The following is a 19,793-nucleotide window of genomic DNA, read 5'->3' on the forward strand; positions in this document are numbered from 1 at the left end:
ATAGCCTATCTATTTTAGCCCCGAAAAGGTGGAAAGTTCATGCCAAGGAAAACCTCCAGAAAGGACTCAGTGCTTTCCATTGTGCACTTAACCAGACAACCACAGAAGGGGTGGGGGGAGGATTCCAACTTTGAGACAGTAGAGGAAACATTCTTTTGAGATAGAGTCTGTAAAAAAACAACTAATCTGCTTTTCAAATAGATTTTTGTGAATAAGTGACAGGAGATGGGCTGCTTTTATGGAAGTATTAACCCAAATGATGATTGTTAATCATTACACGTTTTAGACGGTGGTTGGCTTGTTTCTCTGATATTCTAATCCGGGTCACCGAATGGCTAAGGCAGCTTTAAGTGCAGGGTGGATTTTTTTTTCTCAGTTTGCCTTGTGTTTTCCACTCTGAAAGAATGCTGTGGCTGCTCTTCCTTCTGGTGACTGCTATTCATGCTCAACTCTGTCAACCAGGTACGTAGCCTTGAAACTTAAAAATAGATTAGCATTTTTCTGAATGATTGACAAGTCATTGACTGAAAGAACTATTTTTCTAAATCTGCACACGTGATATGGCTTGAAAGTTGGGGTCATAACTGTTTGATGAGTTTGAAAGAAAATTTAAAATCATCTATGATGATTTTGGTTAAACTTTCAGGAGTATTTGGGGTAGCTTAATTGTAGTTCTGTGTTCTGTTGTTTTGAGTTGAATTAAATATTAGAATTTATCAGGTTTTGTTTAGATGGATCTTATCACCATATACTTCTCTTTCTTTTTTCTTTCTGGCAGGTGCAGAAAATGCTTTTAAAGTGAGACTTAGCATCAAGGCAGCTCTTGGAAAGAAAGCAGTAAGTGGCTCACCTGAGTGTTCATTTTAAATTTTGTTTGCTAATAACACCCTTTCTCTAATAATGGGACTCTGTGCATAGTTAATCTCAAATTAATTATTTCTAAAGACTTCAAATCTGATCTTTTCTTAAAGCAAAGATAGATTATAGTAAAATAGAAATTGTTAATAAAGTAGGTTTGCCTAAAAGTATTTAATCTGCACTGTATGCTAGAAAATATGTGAAGGTTTGTATTACACAAAACAATTTAGAAAATGAACATCTCAACCTGGCCTGGTGGAGCAACAGGGCTTTTGTCAGCCTCAGTTTTCTAGTCATTGAAAAGAAGGGGCACTTCTACCCATGTAATGTCTTTCGTAGCTCCAAATTTTTCAATTCCAACATGAGTTTCCTCCATTCTCAATTTTCAAAGTAACAGTATGAAATATATGCTTATGAAATAGAAGTTAAAAAATACTCACAGGAACAGTAAACACCATTGAATTAATAAGACAATATTGTCTAATTCTAGTTTCCATTTCCCAGTGTGGCCTGCAAAATTTTTTTCCCATTAGGAAGCTGATATTAACATGCCTCGGGCTAGAAACAACAACAACAAAAAAGAGTGCTAAAAAACTTAGAGATATTCTGTTTTCAGGCCAGTCCACAGATGTATTATTTTATTATTTACTTAATGAGTAATGATTGCTGTAACAGCCAGCATTTATTCAGAACTTACTTTACGTTCTAGCTGGGACCCTCCTGAGCATTTTACTCCTATCAAGTCATTTAGCCCTCACAACAACCCTTTGAGGAAGGTAGTACAGGTATTTCCATTCCCTCTGGATGGATGAGAAAACTGAGGTGCAAAGAAATTAAGTAACTCGCTCAATATCTCAAGTTAGCAAGTCACAGGTAAGATTTGAACCCAGACAAGTCTGACTGCAGAATCCACTCTCTTTGCCAGTGTGTAGGGTTGCTTATCCCAGGGTCCTCTGATGCAGGCACCATGCTGAATTCTAGGGATGCAATGGCATTTAAAATTAGGCCTGTCCTTGCCATTGTGGAGTTTATAGTAGTGGGAGAATCGGTCATCCATTAGATATTCAGTAAACCAAATGCAAACGTGCAATCTTGACAAGTATTAAGAAACAGGAAGTACAAAGGGGCTTTGGCTTCATCAGGGACCTCAGCACCTGGCACTTGCTGTGAGGTCTGAAGCATGAGGAGAAGCGAACCAGGGGTAAAAGAAGGAAAGGTGGAGGGAACAGTATGTGCAAAGGCTTATCACAAGAAAGAGGTTGGTGAGAGTGAAAGACAGAAAGAAGGCTGAGATGTCTGGAATTGAGTCAGTGAGGAGGAACTTAGAAAGAAAGGAGGGCCCAGGCCAAGGACTAAGTAGGCTGTGTTGGGGAGTTTTGTTTTGAGGTGAAGGGAGCATTCAAGGGCGTCGAATCTGTTGAGAGGCCAAGTGAGATGAAGACTGAAACATGCTCGTGGCATTAGGAAATGCGGAGGTCAATGGTGGCTGTAGAGAGAGCTGCTTTGTGGACTAGCACAGCTGGAAGGCAGATAATGGAGACAGTTAAAAATAATGGGTGGTGAACATGTGGAAACGCAAGTGTGGACATCTCCTCGGAGAATTTTCTCTGTGGAGGGCAGGAGAGAGACAGCAAGAGGTGGAAGAAAGGAAGATTGCGTAAAGTGATTTGTCTTTGCTGTTGTTTGAATGGAAAGACTTGAGCGTGGTTAAAAAGCAATGTACAGGCCCCAGTAAGAGTTGAATACGCAGAAGAGAGGGGGAAACTGGTATTGTTTAGATCCTGAGAAGGGCCGAGGGGAAGCGTTCCTAATAGAGGGGGAGGTAATAGCCACTGATAGGCATAAGCGTGTCTGGCACTTCAGGGGAGAGGTGGATAGGACGTGTGTCTATGGAGGAAGTTTTGTATCTTGTCAGGAGGATAGGAGAGTTTAAATTGATGACTTGAGATGTATTTATGAATTATGAAGCAATTCAAAGGCATTCAGTGAGATGTAAGGTGAGGTTTGAAATAGTCACGTGGCCCATGAATTTGAGAACTGATGAAGAAACCTAAGGGATTCCCAGGCAATTTAGGGGTAGATCATCATGAATTTAGCATTAAACCAACTCACCTGTTTTGTGATTTTCCCCACTGATTACTTACCTAAAACATGGGGTTTTTAGATGTGTACAAAAAGCAAGGTGAGCCAGGGACATTTAGGGCCTTGGCACAAGTGTTGCTGAAATGAGAAGCCAAGGAAGCTGAATTGATGGATAAGTAAGTATATGCAATTAGTATGCACCACCTGGTCTATGAAGCCATATGTGGGAACATAAAGGTATGTTCAATTTCACACATTGAGCACCTATTATGTGTCAAGTATATGCACAACAGGTAGCTAAGCTACTATGAACATTCTTGTACACATATGCTTTCTCTTTTGGGGATATTTGTCCAGGAGTAGAATTGTTGGGACATACAGTATACAAATGTTTAGCTTTAGTATCTCTGTCCTTCTCCTCTCCTAAGTTGTACATTTTCTCCCATCCAAGTACTAACCAAGCCCAACCCTGCTTAGCTTCCGAGATCAGACGAGATCAGGTGCATTCAGGGTGGTATGGCTGTAGAGTAAGTTGTATGTTTTCTCATCACTACATGTGCTCAATTCCTTTTATGAGTGAAGCCTGTTTCTTTGACACGTTTTGAATGCCCTAGTAGAAATATGCTATGGCCAATGCACAATCTTTCAATCTTTTCACACTTACCCAAGATAAGTTCATTCCACTAGCAGGATCCCTAACCTGATCTAGAACTGCATCAATCCTGTCCTGATCTAAATAGTTTGGGGCTTTGTCCTGTGACCAAAACTGGACTCCTACCCAGCCATTTTATGCTCTTGTTTTTAAGAGGAATCAATGTAAGGACAGGAGATCAGGTCAAATCACTCCCAAGATCTGAAAAGCAACTTAAATTCATGTGCCAAGGAGAGCTGGCTAGCATCTTCATTCGCATTTGCTCATGGAGCTTATTGTTCTTCTCTACACTTGAGTGGGCCTGTTCCCCATCTCTGCATTCTATTAATAAGCCTTCCATGTTTGAAGAGTGTTTGTGTGCTATTTTTAACCAGATTCATTTCTGCTTTATGTTTTGCTCATTTATTTATGAGATTGGACTGTAGCTACTGTTATTCTGAGTAAAACTAATTTTGGAAAGAAATGTATTATCAAAAACAATGTGCCATGAGCCAGTTAATTATTTTTAAATTTTCATGGTATAATATAAAATGAAAAGTTCACTTTAAAAGATTGAAGGAGCACTTCCAATAGGATCTAAAGCTGACATTAAAATGCAATATTCAACACATGCATGTGAGGAAAAAAAAGAGATTGAATTTTCTCTTCTTGATGGTAACATCTTACGGCAGAGTTATATAAGATAGGGCTTACGGCAGAGTTATATAAGATAGGGCTAAACAGAATAGGGCGAAGGGGAAGAAGCAATTGAAGAAAGTTTAAAGAATATATTATAAAAGTATCTAGGAGCTAGAAAGAGGTGCAGTCATAAACCTTCTTACCCAGAGAAGGTAACTGAGTGATACTTTTTTTTGTTGTTATTTAGGAGCCATTTATTTTTGCTTACTATGGACCCCTCACCAGAAGAGGAGAAAGGCAATGATAGCAAAATATGTTTCCCTATCCCAGAGTGAAACCCAAATCCTGACAATGACCTTGTTATATGCCAACTCCCTTCTACCCAGTCCTTCCCCTCCCCTCAGCTATTTCTACCTTCCCCCTGCCTGCTTGTGCTTCAGTTGCACTAGCTTCCTTGGTGGTCCTTAAACATGCCAGTCTCTTTTTGCCTCAGGCTTTTTACTTTGCTGCATGAATGAGTCAAATAGACCATATAAGCTTGCTAGGGCTGCTGTAACTAAGTACCACAGATTGGGTGGCTTAAAAGAAATTTATTTTCTCTTGGTTTTGGAGGCTATAAGTCCAAGATCAAAGTGTCCACAGGTTTGATTCCTCCTGAGGGCTGTGAGGGAAGGATGTGTTCCAGATCTCTTTGTCCTGTAGATGGCTATCTGCTCATCATCTTCCCGCTGTACCAGTCTGTGCTGAATTTCCTGTTCTTCTAAGAACACCAGTCATATTGGATTAGGGTCCACCCTAACGACCTCTTTTAACTTAATCATCTCTGTAACTATCTCCAATTACAGTTACATGCTGAAGTATTGGGAATTAGGACTTCAACAGAAATTTTTTTGTATGTGTGTGGGTGGGGGGAACACAATTCAGCCCATAACATACTCAAGTTTCCAGCTAAGTAAATAGAAAAATTGTACTGATGTTAGTAAAGGAAAGGAAACTGGGAGGGAGTTTATGAAGGAAGAGAGGAAGGGAGGAAGGAAATGGACCATGTACAGCCAGGGTGAAATGTTCAAATGCCTTATTTGTTGACTGGCAACTGATATTGCAAGTTCTGAGGAAGACAGTGCAACACACCAAACATGGAATTGTAGAATTTCTGAGAAACACTGCCCTGAACATTATGGGGATATGATCTATCATGGTCTCCAGTTTTCAGTGACAGGGAGAGAGAGAGAGAGAGAGAGAGAGAGAGAGAGAGAGAGAGCGAGCATGAGTGGGGACACCACTATGGTGCACACAATTAGAATCCAATGGACCATTTTTTACCACATGCCTCTAAATGTTTTATTTTTCTTCTCTTTCAGTATGCCTGGGATATAAATGAAGAATATCTCTTCAGAGCTATGGTGGCTTTCTCCATGAGAAAGATTCCCAAAAGAGAAGCAACAGAGTAAGTAAACAGTGAGAAATCTTCACTGATAATTTACAGTATTATTTGAGGTAGTACATTATTTCAAACCTTGATCTTGAAGATAATTTATTAATTTAATCTTTTGAAGGGCCTCACATTTTTATTGAACTTTAAAAAACTTTTATAATCTAGCTCAGCTTAGAGTTTATATCATGTTGCAACAATGCTCTTTGTTCAATAGGTAATATGAAGATAAATATGCCCCTAAATTGCAATGATGTGTCCTAAGCTTTCTACATTTCTATTGTGTAATTTTTCTTGCAGATAGGTAGATAGATATTGAAGAACTCTACTCTCACTTTGAAAATGACCTAAATATGTGTAGGTTCTTCCCACTCTTAGCATTTTGTTTATTTTCTTAAAAGCGCTTACTACAACTTTTATTAGTTTTATATTTTTGTCTATTCTTCTGGAGGAATCTTCTCTATTTATGATGTTTCCTTCCTTCTATATTTGTGATGAGGATAACACTCCTGCTCTCTCACTACTCTCTCCCTCATTCCTTCCCTTGAGAGGTGACATGATTTATCTGATTGGTGAGCTGGAAGGAGAACTTGGGCATGGTTTCCTGACTCTTTGGGAGCTAGCCTGTCCCAAATGATGGCAGGCATTCTCCTGTGCTACTCCCTAGCTAAGTACAGAATCAGGACCCAAATGGACAGGCACGTACACCCTAAGGCTGTACTTTCTGTTTATAACTGAGGACTGTTTAGATTAGTAGGTGTCCTATCATGTGGGATGTTAAATATCTTGCATATTACTCCGGTACATGACAACACCTGCCCCAGTTCCACTCTACATGCGACCATGTAGGTGAATTTATTTCATTTCAGGATGTTTTTTAAATTAGGAAGAAAACTTACCTGCTAATTAAAGTCATATCCTTCAACCTAGCCTCTCAGTTTGGTCTCCTATCTGCTTCAACTTTTGGTCTTAATTTTATAATGATTTAGGGCCTGGTGAAGAGGATTACTATTAATTGGTTTCCTTCATATCCACAATATCTGATTCATGGGCTATGAATATAAGAAATAAAACAGAAGAGTGGAATCCGAGGGAACAAAATAAATACATGATTCATGTATTTGTGTGTATACACACGTATATTTTGGATATATATTTTTAAATAATATATTCACATGATTCAAAAAATAAAAGAAGGAAGTATATAGTAAAAGAAAATTTTGCTCTAAGTAAATTTTTTCCTATTTTACAGATTAAAAAATATATTTACTTATATTTTATGCCATTAAACTACAGCATTCTTTCACACCTATTTATAATGACTTTTTCAACAAAAGTTAGGTGATAACATTACAAAATATTGAAAAGAAAAAATAAGAAAAAAAGCCACTGTTTTTCTCACACTGCTAACCCCTTGAATAGCTTCTTGGTATTTTCTTCTAGCCCTCCTTGTAAAGCAGGTTTTACACATTGCTGTGTTCATGGCACTGTTACTTCTTCCAAGTGCCCACATTTCACCTGGTACACGCTAAGTTAAATCAATTGTTTCTGTTCATTGGAAAAATTAATATACATATGTAATATTTTAGATTAATTTTGAGGAGTTCACCTTTGAAATGTCTTCCTTCAGAACCTGGGGTATTGTAGGAGTCTGTGAATGTCTGATCTAGTTTATTTAAAAGATGTTTTAGGTACAGTTGGGCACACAAAAGATATAAAAGCTTGTATCGCCAATGCCAGTTGTCAAAATTGAAACTGCAAACTAGACCAGGGGTCAGTAAATATTTTTCTGTAAAGGGTCAGGCGGGAGGGGTCCCAGCAATACTGCTGTCAGGGAGGTGAGTGATGAGGGCGGCTTAATGAAGCGGCATGTGTTTAAGATGCAATCCACGTGCTGTGCCGGATTCTACACGCACTGCCACAAAGAAGGCTGCATCCCTACGTGAACAGCCTTCTCCTATGGGAAAGGGCACCACACAGCTTCGCAGAGGGGCTGCCCCTCTCCAGTGTGGCAGGGGGATGGAAGACACTAGTAGCGTGGCAAATAAGTCAGTTTTAAACCTTCCGCCTTCCAGAGGTCTTTGGGTGCCAATGTGGGCAGAATGAATTCTGGAGTGTGGCAAGTATCCCTTTCCGGGATGGCTTCAGGATCCAAATCTTGGGCATTGGCTGTTTGTTGTTTTTTTCCCTCTCATTGTTTATCCACTAAGATTGCGAAGATGTTGAAGATATTGTGAAGCACAAAGAATAAAACAAATCACATGAACTGAAAATAAAGACATTCCAGTGATTAACAGAATGACGAATACACTCACTTTCATCCCACCTTTTACCCGCTCCTTACTATAATATCTCTTATATCAAGTCTGGCCACCACCAGTGATACAGAGCTCATTATTTCCTGAGGATGCCTCTTCATATCTGGAAGCTGCCGTTGGCACACACTGACAGTGTGACCCTCACTGGCTACGGTAGAGGATGTGATTTCTAAAGAGAGGTCCTGGCTGCCTCCACGCAGGACTTACTGGAGAGCTGCTCTGGTCCAGTGGCCGTTGCCCAGGTGGGCAGTGGAGGAGGAGGCAGGGATTCCCTGAGAGGGTCAGACCGGCAGAGGGTGTGGCCCTGCGGAGAGGGCTGTGGCATGTCCACCCCCTTCCCCATAGGACGGGGGTGGAAGTTGTTCCCGTGCAGATTCACCAGTGCAGCCCCTTGAGGTGTTGACAACTGGCTCCATTCTGATCAGAATGCCACTCCACGCTAGTGATGGGTTTGGAGTAATAGTCTTGCTTGTTTCCCTGCCTACCTCAAGTCACGTGGAGAACTGCTCTTAGAGGGTGGAGCTGTCTGTAAGAGGGGAGACTGGCATACTATTTCCTGGCTGGATGCTCCCCAACTTGCAGACATTCTCAGGGAGTTCTAGAGAATAGGATGGTGTCCTCAGTCACTGAGCTCATACCTGGGACAGCAACCTGAATACATTCCTGGGGCCAAGGAACAGGATGGAGTCACTGCCTATTGGCCCAGAACCAACTGCAGGGCAGCACAAGGCAGTGAGCGAGGCTGTAGGTGGACCACTGGAAGCAGAGCCTGTGCGTGTGTGTGTGTGTGTGTGTGTGTGTGTGTGTGTGTGTGTGTAAGAAGTCGTTCAGAGCCCCTTGCCCATGTCAGGGGAAGATGGTGTGACGGGAGAGCAGCCAGGGCAGTGGACCACTGACAGCAGCAGGAACCACAGAGGACTCTGGTCCAGGAAAGAGAACTTTGCCTTTTCTTATCTACCTCATCCCCATCTCCCTTTCTTGCCCCTAAACGAGGAGAATGAAGCCTGGGGGTGGGGAGCACATGCATGGAGGGAGGGGAGCCTGGGGGGAAAGGGCTGGAGCCCCCACTCAGGGCCTCTGCTCCTGCCAGACTTGCTGGAAGGAGCACAGACGTAGATTAGAGGCAGGAGGGCAGTTTGGGTTAGACTGGCTGGGACGCTTTCCTTGAGGGAAGCGGCAGGAAAGCTACAGGAAAGCTACACCATCCACTCCAGGTGCTGCCAGGAGGCGAGGAAGAAGCAGCTGACCCAGTGCCCAAAGGCAATGGCGTGAGAAACAGCAACCTCTCCCTTCATTGCGGTCCACGAGGCCAGCCGGAGGAGCTGCATTGCTGTGGCTGGGTCCACAGAATTAAGTGACCTCTTCTGAAAGCCTGCTGTGTGCTGGGCACCGAGATTAAAATGAGGTGTAAGGCCAGGTCCCACACTGCACCAGGCCCACACCCAAGAACCTGGCCATGTAGATATTATAGAAAGATGGACTAAATGTGACAGCAACAAGACAATCCTTTCAAAATCATTATTCACAAATCTTGATAGCAAATGGTTTTTGCGCTATTTGCTGGATTTTCTTAGAACCAGAGTGGAAGATAGACGGAAAAATGAAGTTAAGAGAAAGGTCTGGTTTCATTAGGTCTGGTTACTGGAGTTTTTCTTGGGACTTGGATTGAGGATGGCAACCAAGTGTTTTCAACTATTTATGATTTAGGCCAGATTTACTAGAAGAGTTTCATAGGAATTTTAAAATGTTGAAAAGAGTTTCTAAGGAGGCTATAATCTAAGTCTAACATTTAGTCTATCTCCCGGGTAAACTGGGGAATTTATCTGCCTTATTTACTCAAATATCAGCTTTTAGATAATTTATTATTTTTAGCAAGAGAGATAGAACAAGAAGAGGTAACTCAGGCATGGCTTTCTCTTTCTGAGTTAAATGGTGTTGGGTGAGTAGTGGATTTTTTCCTCTGCCTGATTATTCAGGGATCAGTCTTGTGATCTAAAAAGGAACAAGGTGCTGTTGTATCCATCGTAAGGGGATTAACAGTCTTGTGCTTGTAAAACAGCAGCCCAGCTCCCATTTAGTCCTTTTGATTTCCAGAAACAACAGTCTGATTCTTACCACCCCTTGGAAGTGGTCAGCCCTGTTGCCACTGATGGAAAATCGCAATGGAGCCAATTCTTAGAGAATTACCTTCAGACCAGGGCTTCCCACCCTTGAGGAAAGGGAGTAAACACTTTTACCTCTTTTTAGTGATTTGCTTAAAGAAGCCACTTGTGCATGTGTTAATATAATTTCTTGGTAAAAACAGTTGGCCAAAATGATTATTAAAGTGAATTCAAATAATTCCATCAGCCACTGGCTGCTCTGAAAAGCCATCATTGCATTGTTTCTGGGCCCCCCTCCTGGTTTGACTGGCCACAGCCACTGCAGTGGGAGTCTGGCAGCTTTGTCGCCAGAGTCCTTTGACTCTGGCTTTCTTTTTAATTCGCTGCTTTGGATCACCCACCGGCATGCCCCATCATGTCACATGCAGCCTTGGACCCCAGCTCCGAGATCATCAGCAAGGACTTAAAGGAGAAGAAGGAAGTCATGGAGGGGGCAGCAGAGGGAAGACATGCCCCCACTAATGGGGACCATACTGAGGAAAATGGAGAGCGGCAGGCTGGCAATGAGGTAGATGAAGAAGAGGAAGAAGGTGGGGAGGAAGAGGAGGAGGAGAAGGAAGGCGATGGTAAGGAAGAGGAAGAGGAGGAAGCTGAGGCCGTTGTGGGCAAATGGGCAGTTTAAGATGATGAGGATGACAATGTCGATACCAAGAAGAGGAAGACATGAGGAGGACTAGACAGTAAAAAAGGGAAAGTTAGACTGAAAAAAAAAGTCTGCTGTGACCTGTTCATCATCCACCGGGTCTCAGAATCTAAATGTGTACACCTTCCAGTAGGGAGGGCCGCCCACCGTGGGCAGCGCCACTGCGGGTGACAAGCGCTCTCCACCACCCAACCAAAACCAACAGCATGAATTTGCAACAGGGGAAGAAAAAAGAACAAAACTTCCAAGGCCCTGCTTTTTTTCTTAAAAGCACTTTAAAAAGGAAACTTGTTAGTATTTTTAAATATACGTTTTATATTTTTATACATATTGTTAGGGGGCAGGCATTTTAAAAGATCTTGGATGACCAAACCAGCCTTGAAAGCGTTCTCTGTCCTACTTCTGACTTCACTTGTGGTGTGACCATGTTCATTATATTAATAAATCTCAAAGGAGAAAAAGACCTGGAAGAAAAGCAAAAACAGCAACAAAAACCAATCTTATTCCGAGCATTCACTTTTTTTGTGTATGTATTTAGCTATCCTGCAAGTAGTTGGTTGGTATGAGATGGTTGAAAGGGCTAAAGATAAAGGTTTCTTTTTCCCTTTTTTTATTCATGAAGTTGCTGTTTATTTTTTGGTCTGTTTGATGCATGTGGGAAACAATGTTATCCAACAATAAACTGCAATTTTATTTTGCTGAGGAGTTCTAACAACATAAATAAATATGTAAATAATTTCATCAGACCATATTTAAAATCTTAAAAATGTAGGATTTCTATTTAGTTGTGCTAATGGCATTTCAGTTTATTTGTTACATCAAAACACACTTTAAAAAGTAGTTAGGCCGGGCGTGGTGGCTCACGCCTGTAATCCTAGCACTCTGGGAGGCCGAGGCGGGTGGATCGCTCGAGGTCAGGAGTTCGAGACCAGCCTGAGCAAGAGTGAGACCCCGTCTCTACTAAAAATAGAAAGAAATTAGCCGGACAGCTAAAATATATATAGAAAAACTTAGCCGGGCATGGTGGCGCATGCCTGTAGTCCCAGCTACTCGGGAGGCTGAGGCAGGAGGATCGCTTAAGCCCAGGAGTTTGAGGTTGCTGTGAGCTAGGCTGATGCCACAGTACTCTAGCCCGGGCAACAGAGTGAGACTCTGTCTCAAAAAAAAAAAAAAAAAGTAGTTAGCTCAATAAGTGCTTGTTGGGTGATTAGTTTTCTATTCTGTGCAAACCTTGGACATTCAGTGTAGCCACATTTGGAAGAAAGACCATGGAGAAGTCACTAGTTGCGCATAATCTGTAATTGTAAGAAACTTGTATCCTTTGGTTGGTTCCTTAATAAATTAACTACTGAACTCTGTACAATCATTCTTCATGTTACTTCCTTTTTAGCGCCAACTTTCTCTCCTCACATTTACACTTCTTGGCTACCTCCATCTGCACTATATTCAGGATTCTTCTTTTACTAGACAGTTCTCTGTGGTGTTTTGTTTTCTGAGTATTTGTAACTGGGGAGACAAAGTTTTTGGAAAATCATCTCCTTCCTCCCCTGCCTCCCTTTTCTGTCATCGGAGCCCTGGCCCAATTTATTTCCTCAGTTTGTCCCTCCGGGAATAATGTCATAATCAGCAAGATGTTAACCTTTATTATTTTATCCTATTTAATTCTTTCATCCATCCATTTTTTTCACAATCACTTACTGAATGCCCCACATGGACTATGCTTCAGGAATATAGGGGCTCACAGCATAGGACAGACAGACTTGGGCCTTGTCCTCATGTCCCAGGGCCCAGAGAAAATCTACTTGTGGCAGATGGACAAATTTGATAGTGTCCATAGTGTCCCTGTAACTGGTACAATTAAAACAGGTGTTCTTTGCTTGGAGACCATGAAATTCAAATCAGGGCAGGGATTAGAGACCCTCCTGACAAAGACTGCAGACCAGCCACATGAAATGTGCAAGGCTTTAACCTCCCCATGTCCTAGATCTATTCTTGGACAGAGCATGAAACTATGTGCACATTCTGGCATCTTGGGAGTTATTGTCTTCTGCTTTGGTTTTTAATGTTCTCAAGACACTGACTGACCTCACTAAATTCCTGGATCCGTTACTATGGGAAAAGTCATAGAATCTAAATGCCCTTGCAGTAGGAATTCTCTTCCTAACCATCCCTAACCATATTGGCTAACCAAGGTTAGTGCTTCGTAAATATCTGTGAGTGAATGAAGCATGTTTAACATCCTGGCTCTTAAGCCAGAGGCCTGTCTGTTGAGGTGCAGTGGACGCGAGGAAGCAGTGCCCCTGCCCACCCATTTCTTCCTCTTCTTCCACCTTAGTCCTGGGGGAGGATGCTCCCATCCTGGACATGGCACACAATGGCCATGGTAGAAGTAGCTCCTCATTGCCTGGGTTTTAGCTCTTGTTGGACCTCAGTTTCTTACCCTTGGGGAGGCCAAGACATCGGTTAATTTCTCAAAGTATCATCTGAGCAAGTAAGAAGCCCAGCCCATGAGTGAGTCTCCATGTTCATATACAGCCTTTGCCTTGTCTATCTTCAGAGCAGGGGTGTGCTTTTCCACAACCTTGCCACTTTAGAGAGCGGGCTTATTAATTCCTAGTACAACTGCCTATGTGTGACCAAAATATAAACACATCTCTAAAATTATATTTCTATTGTTGACATTTATTGATCACCCAGGTTACTTTTTTGTTTGCTTAAAATCTTAGAGGAGTTACATCTTTGGGCAGAACCATTATGTAGGAGGGGCAATTAATATTCTTCTGTTGAAGAAGACCCCACGCAGCTAAAACCATTCACCTTTTTTCCTAATATCAATCTTGGAGAAATGATGGAAATATTTCTTCTTAAGATGCTAGCATAATAGGAGGCATTTTAATAAATATTTTTACATTTGAATATATAACAGAACTATTAAAAAATTTAGATAGCTATTAAGACCATCCTTATGCTAATGGGTTCCAATATTTTACATTTCAATACAGCTTTCTTAATTTCAAAGTATGTTTTTATCTGTTATCTCTTTATCAACAAAGTTATTAAGAACAATGAAACATTGCCTAGTTTTTTTCTTGAGGTAATTTTACAGTACCCAGGCAATGTTTTAAATAACTATTTTGCTCTTATATTTGTATGTATGTATATGCGTGTGTGTGTGTGTGTGTGTGTTTAATTTGAAAAAAATTTAGATTTACAAAAGAGTTGCAAAGATAATACTGAGAGGTCCTATGTTCCAATGGTTCTCAACTTGAGACAAGATTATAAGTGTACCCATCTTCCAGATAGTGTACATCATACCCATTAGGTATGATTTCACCCATTCCCTCCTCCCCTTTTTGACTTCTGTTGAGTTTTACATCCTATTGTGCACATGAGTGCTGTTTGGTTAGTTACAATTTAATAGTGAGTACACGTGGTGTTTTTTGTTTTCCATTCTTGTGATATTTCACTTAGGAGAATGGTCTCCAGTCAGTCCAGGAACTTTTCGTATCTAACAATAACTATCCCCATTGAAAAGGTAGACTGTAATATTTTCAGCAACAATTTTAATCTTTTGGAAATCTTTATTTCTGATTAGATGAAATATTTTCATTTTCTTTGCTAAGGTAATATATTAAAGTGTGAGTTACCACCCAATGGAATAATTGAATAAATTTAAAGATCTTGAATTCATGGTATAGTTCCACGGTGATGGGAACAGAGGAGAGTATTTGGGACCATAGCTGTGTTAGGGGAGCTGTACACATCCCTCCCCTACTTTATTTTTCTTTACAGTACTCCCCCAACCCCCTGCCACAGAATATGCATTTATTTACTTGTTATCTTCTGTCTCTACCCCCTGAGACAGCAGGCTCCATGCAACAGGGGACTTTGCTTTGTTTACAGCTGTATTCTCTGACTCTCTAATGGGGAATGCCATGAAATTCATCTCTGAACAGTATTTAAAGAGGCTTTAGATGGAAAGAACAATACAGGCAAAGTGTCCAAATGACTTCTTACCTGGTTTCTGCCTCTGCTGTTATGCCTGGAATACTATTTGATATTTGGCTAATTTATGTACATGGCATGTACTACACATAATATTTCACCTCCTGTATTTTTCACTTGATGTTGTGTTTTTGAAACTTATTCATTTATTTAAAAAATATGTATTTCTAGTTTAATGGTTTCCACCAGGGGAGTGATTTTTTTCCTTCAGGGGATATCTGGCAATGCCTGGAGACATTTTTGACTGTCACAACTGGAGATGGTCCTAATGATATCTAATGGATAGAGGCCAGGTTTGCTGCTAAACATCCTATAATGCACAGGGTATCCCCACATTATAGAATTATCTGGCTAGATCATGCTGAGCTTGAGAAACCCTGAGCTATTTCTTCCCTTTAATCTGTGGAACAGTATTTCCTTGATAGCATATAACAAATTTACTTTATCCATTCCCCTACTGATGGACATTTAGGTTGTTCCAATTCTCTGCTATGATGATGAGTGTTGCAAAGAACATCCTCATCAGCGTCTGTGTATGTGTGCAAGGGAGTTTCTAGTAGCCACATTTTCTCTTCTAGGAAACACTTCCAAATGCCACTCTAGAGTGGCAGGACTTGTAGGCTCCCACCGCATTGTTTGGGATTCCAATTCCATGTGTTGTTACCAGCACTTTGTATTATTTAATTATTAATTTTTGGCAATTTGAAAAATTTAAAACAGTAGCTAGTTTTCAACAATTTTGCATTTCCTGATTATTATTAAGGCCGGAACAGGAATTATTCACATCCCAAAGCATTCTACAAAATTGGTCAGGCATGAGCCACTTCATTTTGTTCATCACTACGTGATGTTGGTATGTATCATTAAAACCGCACACTTGCGGAGACCTGGCTTGTTTCTGCCGGTAGAGGTCGCTGTGCCTCAGTGGTGACTTCTCATCAGCGTGACTTCTGACCTCTGTACCCCGGGGATATTTGGCAATGCCTGGAGCCATTTTTCTGATTGTCATAACTGTACCTAGACATTAGAGGCCTGGCATACTGCTAAATCCCTACAATGTACAGGACAGTGCCCCTCCCCACCAACAAAAAATGATCTGGCCTAAAACGTCAATAGTGCTAAGTTGGAAAAACCACGGCGGAGGGTCTTCAAAAGAAAGACTATGAAATCTCTATGATAATAAAGCTGCCTATTAATGATGATTTAAATTGCAGGACATTTGAAATAGTATTTAAACGCCTCAATAATTATTAAATGTTAAATATTAAAATAACATATCATCACATATTTGAATGAGAGCCAATGCATTTTATTAATAACAATTGATCATTACTGCTCAGTTACTACCAATGAATCATTGGATACTGAACTGTAGCTAGGCAAACTGAGCACACCGGGGACAGGGCAGGTGCAGGTGGGCAGGGGGCAGGGCAGGTGCGGGTGGGCAGGGGAGAGGCCAGGGTTGCGAGAGCAACGAAACCTTGGAAAACTTGAGGGCGGACTCCAAGGGCAAGGAGAAGCGGGCGGGGGATGCGAGGGCTGGCGGGGAAGCTGGGGCCGCGGGCTGGGGCGTCGGGCGGCTGGGTGTGCTCAGGGCCACTGGAACTCAGGTTGCAGGCCCTGCGGGGGGCGGCCGGGCTCCAGGCTGCGGTGGTGCGGCGGCGGCGGCGGCGCTGCTCCCCTGGCAGATCGGGCAGGCGGCGGGAAGGGCGCCGGGCGGGCGCAGGCCCATCCTCCTCTGGCTCTCGGCTCCCGAGCGGCGCGGGTCTGCGATGAGCGGCCCAGGCCTGGGAACGAAGACGGGCACCACGCCGTTTCCGCTCATGGGACTGAAGGCAGATGGCCGGGGCTCCGGGCCCTTCTTCCTTAGCTTGGGGTCCGGGATCTCAAACCAGAGCGGCCCGTCGAACTTCCTTTTGCCTTTCTGGCATGGCCTGAGGGCCCTGAGCACGGACTCGGTGGCGCAGGGGTCTGGGCTCTCCTCGGCCGGCGGGGACCGGTAGATGCTGCCTGGGCGCTGCGGGGCAGCGATCTTGACCGTGACCGGGCTGCGGACTGGACATGGGTTACGGGTGCTCCAACGCCACCGCTTCATATAAGTCAGCCAAACGTCCGAGAGATCAGGCCCCACAGTGCTCTGGGGTGTGAGCCCGTTGGGGAAGCGCCTCCAGGCCTCGGGGACCAGGGCCCTGCGGATTTGGGCGTAGCTCCAGCCGGGCGGCACGCTGGGCAGGGCCTGGGTGCGGACCCAGCGCTGCCGATACACGTACTGGACTCTGCAGTGGTCCCGGGCCTGGGCGCGGCTGGCTGGCCCGGGCTGCAGGGACCAGCGCTCCTCGGCCGGCTGTGAGGCCTCGGGCGTGCCCAGGTATCGGCTCAGGTACCTGCCCAGGTACTTGCCCAGGTACCGGCTCAGGCAGTTGCCCATGATAGCGGTGTCATGGGCAGGTGGCTTCGAGGGCAGGTTTGGCTTGCTCAAGTCCCCGACGTCTCCTAACAAGGGCAGGGATGAAGGCTGCAGAGGCCAGTGACTGTTGGCATCAGAGAGCCAGGAAAGCTCTTGGGGCGTCGGGCGCTCGGAACCCTCTGGCCACCGGACCTAGCAACCAGTAACGGCTAGGCTGTTACCATGTGGACACGGAGACGTCATTGGGCGCAGTAGTAGTGGGCGGGGCCGCCCCTGCTATCTCGAGGACCAGGGAAGCTCAAGTCTCTGTCCTTCCCACTGCTGGTCCCAGGCACCTGGCCCTGGGCAGATGGGTCTAGTGGTTGCCTGTACTTTTGTACCTGACCTTTAAAGGCAGAAAATATAAGAAGTTCTGCCAGGTCCTGAAAACTGCGGATACCTATGGACAGAGGGTGCTGTCTTTCATCATTGTGAAAATGAACATAATACACTTGGATGGTCTTTTAAGGAAAAACAAATCATTCAGTAAAGGTGATGTGTATTTCATTCTTCTAGGATGGATGTTAATGTCACTTTTTGCAATTTAGCTCTTAAGAAAATGGCCAAAGCCGTCCAGGATTTATGTTTTAGTACCTGCAATGCTGATTTTATGTGAACTGTCCTATAATTTCCAGCTTCCGTGCGTCCACGTGTAGATCATCTTCTCTCTGAACACTAATATCATTTCTCTCTTTTCCCTTTTAATGGTAATCCGTGCATACAGAGTAGAGTGAATTTGCAGTTGAAAAACATTTAATTACAAAACAAAGAATTCAAAGACTGCTGGTGAATTGATCATAGTGCTCGAGTTTGGAGGTCTGTTCAAGATGATGTAAAAGAAATGGTTCTTGAGAACTTTTCCCTCAAAAATATGTTCAGAAGCCACCTATTGGGTTGGCCCCAGTGTTTGGGTAGGGGAGGGACAGAAGTAGAGGCAGACAGAGCAAGTACTGAATCAAGAGCAGGCAACAGATTTTGTCTGGATCTGAGAAATGTAAGGCCAAATGGGCAGGGCACTAAAAGGAGCTTGATAAGAAAACACCAAAGTCTTCTGTGGTTCAGGGAAGAGCCAAGTCTTCAGGAAGGCAGGGATGAGGGAGTGGGGAGCTGTCACCAACAGGTGATGGAGAATGAGATCCCTAATAGTCTCCACTATTTTTTTTTTTTTGCAGATTCCTTATTTAAGGAATGATTCCCAAGGAGGTGATTTTGAAACAAAGGGAATTTCCTATATAATTTTCTTCTTTCTAAGACCTTTCTTCATAATGGTAGAAATGACTTTTCAAACACAGCTAAGATGCCTCTTAAAATGGTAATAGCAGTAGAGTGAATGGCTTGATGCCATTTGGAATGATATTCTTCTAATGCATTTTTTTCTTTCCACTGTCTGCAGAATTGCTCATGTCCTACTTTGCAATGTAACCCAGAGGGTGTCATTTTGGTTTGTGGTTACAGACCCTTCAAAAAATCACACCATTCCTGCTGCTGAGGTACAGTCAGCCATAAGGTAATCACTGGTCAATCAACTTGTTGATTAATTCACTTGTTTTCATAAATATTGAAGAGTTCTCTCCCTGCTCCACACATAATTTCTTTATTAAAATGTCAAAGATTTCATTTTGTTAGTTTCTATTAGAGATTAGTGTAGATTAGTAGTTCTCATCCAGGGACAATATTGCCTCCAAGGAGACATTTGGAAATATCTGGAAACATTTTTGTTGTCACAACTGGAGGGGGTGGTGGTGCCACCAGCTTTGAGTAGGGAGATGTTGCTAAACATCCTACTGTGCATAGGACAGCACCCCACAACAAAGAATTATTTGGCTGAAAATGTCAATCATGCTATGGTTGAGAAATCCTGCTTTAACACATTGACTGATACAGTAGAAAAAACATTTTTTCCTTGGGGCCACAGTGTTTTCTTATGAAAATAGAATATAAACTTCAAAAACAAAATGATTCTTTCTAATTTAATGAAAAATTTGTTATTTTTTATTGTTTCTTGTGTGTGAGTTATATGCAACTTGAAAAATAGTTGTTGCAGCTCCCAAGGTGAAGAGACGTGTGAGTTACTTATGCTTCAGGAGGCCCCAGGGTCAACACTACAGTGAGTTAAATACAACTCACATGGCAGTTAATATGTTAAATATTAGCTAAGAATGTTTAGTATTGTCTTCTTTTGGCAAGAACACCTTGTATTTCACTATTGTATGATGGTTTAAGATCACATGGACTCTGGCATCAGAACATCTAGGTTTTTAATTCTGATAACTATTTGAATACAGACAGGTTACTTACCCTCTTTTTGCCTTCCTCTCATCATTCATAAAATGTGAATAATTATGGTACCCCTCTCTCAGAGTTACTGAGAAGATTAAATGAGTTAATAAATGTAAAAAGTTTTGAGGGACAAGTCATTCCTTTGATTTTTATTTTGAAACCAAGAAAAATATTCACATTTCTTGAGTATCTAAGGATTTACCTTTTTCAGTCAATATATAGTCTTTACCTTTAAAAGATAATTTTTAAAAAAACCTGTAAATTTATGGCTCTCATACAAATTAAAAGTGAATACTA

At 42.4% G+C, this 19,793-nt stretch overlaps 2 protein-coding genes across 2 annotated transcripts in view; both read left to right on the forward strand.

Moving 5' to 3' along the window:
• Positions 1 to 325: 325 nt before the first annotated feature.
• Positions 326 to 19,793, forward strand: part of CLTRN (collectrin, amino acid transport regulator) — a 33,244-nt gene continuing 13,776 nt past the window's right edge. The window contains exons 1-4 of the mRNA XM_045538333.1: positions 326 to 462; positions 779 to 837; positions 5,572 to 5,657; positions 18,610 to 18,723. Coding sequence (XP_045394289.1) covers positions 405 to 462; positions 779 to 837; positions 5,572 to 5,657; positions 18,610 to 18,723 — 317 coding nt within the window. The 5' untranslated portion in view covers positions 326 to 404. The remainder of the gene's footprint in view (positions 463 to 778; positions 838 to 5,571; positions 5,658 to 18,609; positions 18,724 to 19,793) is intronic.
• Positions 10,478 to 10,744, forward strand: LOC123628559 (prothymosin alpha-like). The gene has a single exon (XM_045538335.1). The coding sequence runs from the start codon at positions 10,478 to 10,480 to the stop codon at positions 10,742 to 10,744; it is 267 nt and encodes an 88-aa protein (XP_045394291.1).

This window comes from Lemur catta, chromosome X (genome assembly GCF_020740605.2).
Source record: "Lemur catta isolate mLemCat1 chromosome X, mLemCat1.pri, whole genome shotgun sequence".
NCBI classification, from domain to species: domain Eukaryota; kingdom Metazoa; phylum Chordata; class Mammalia; order Primates; family Lemuridae; genus Lemur; species Lemur catta.

What these genes read in the sequence shown, in the direction of transcription:
- LOC123628559 (XM_045538335.1), top strand. Translation starts at nt 10,478, where the DNA reads ATGTCACATGCAGCCTTGGACCCCAGCTCCGAGATCATCAGCAAGGAC.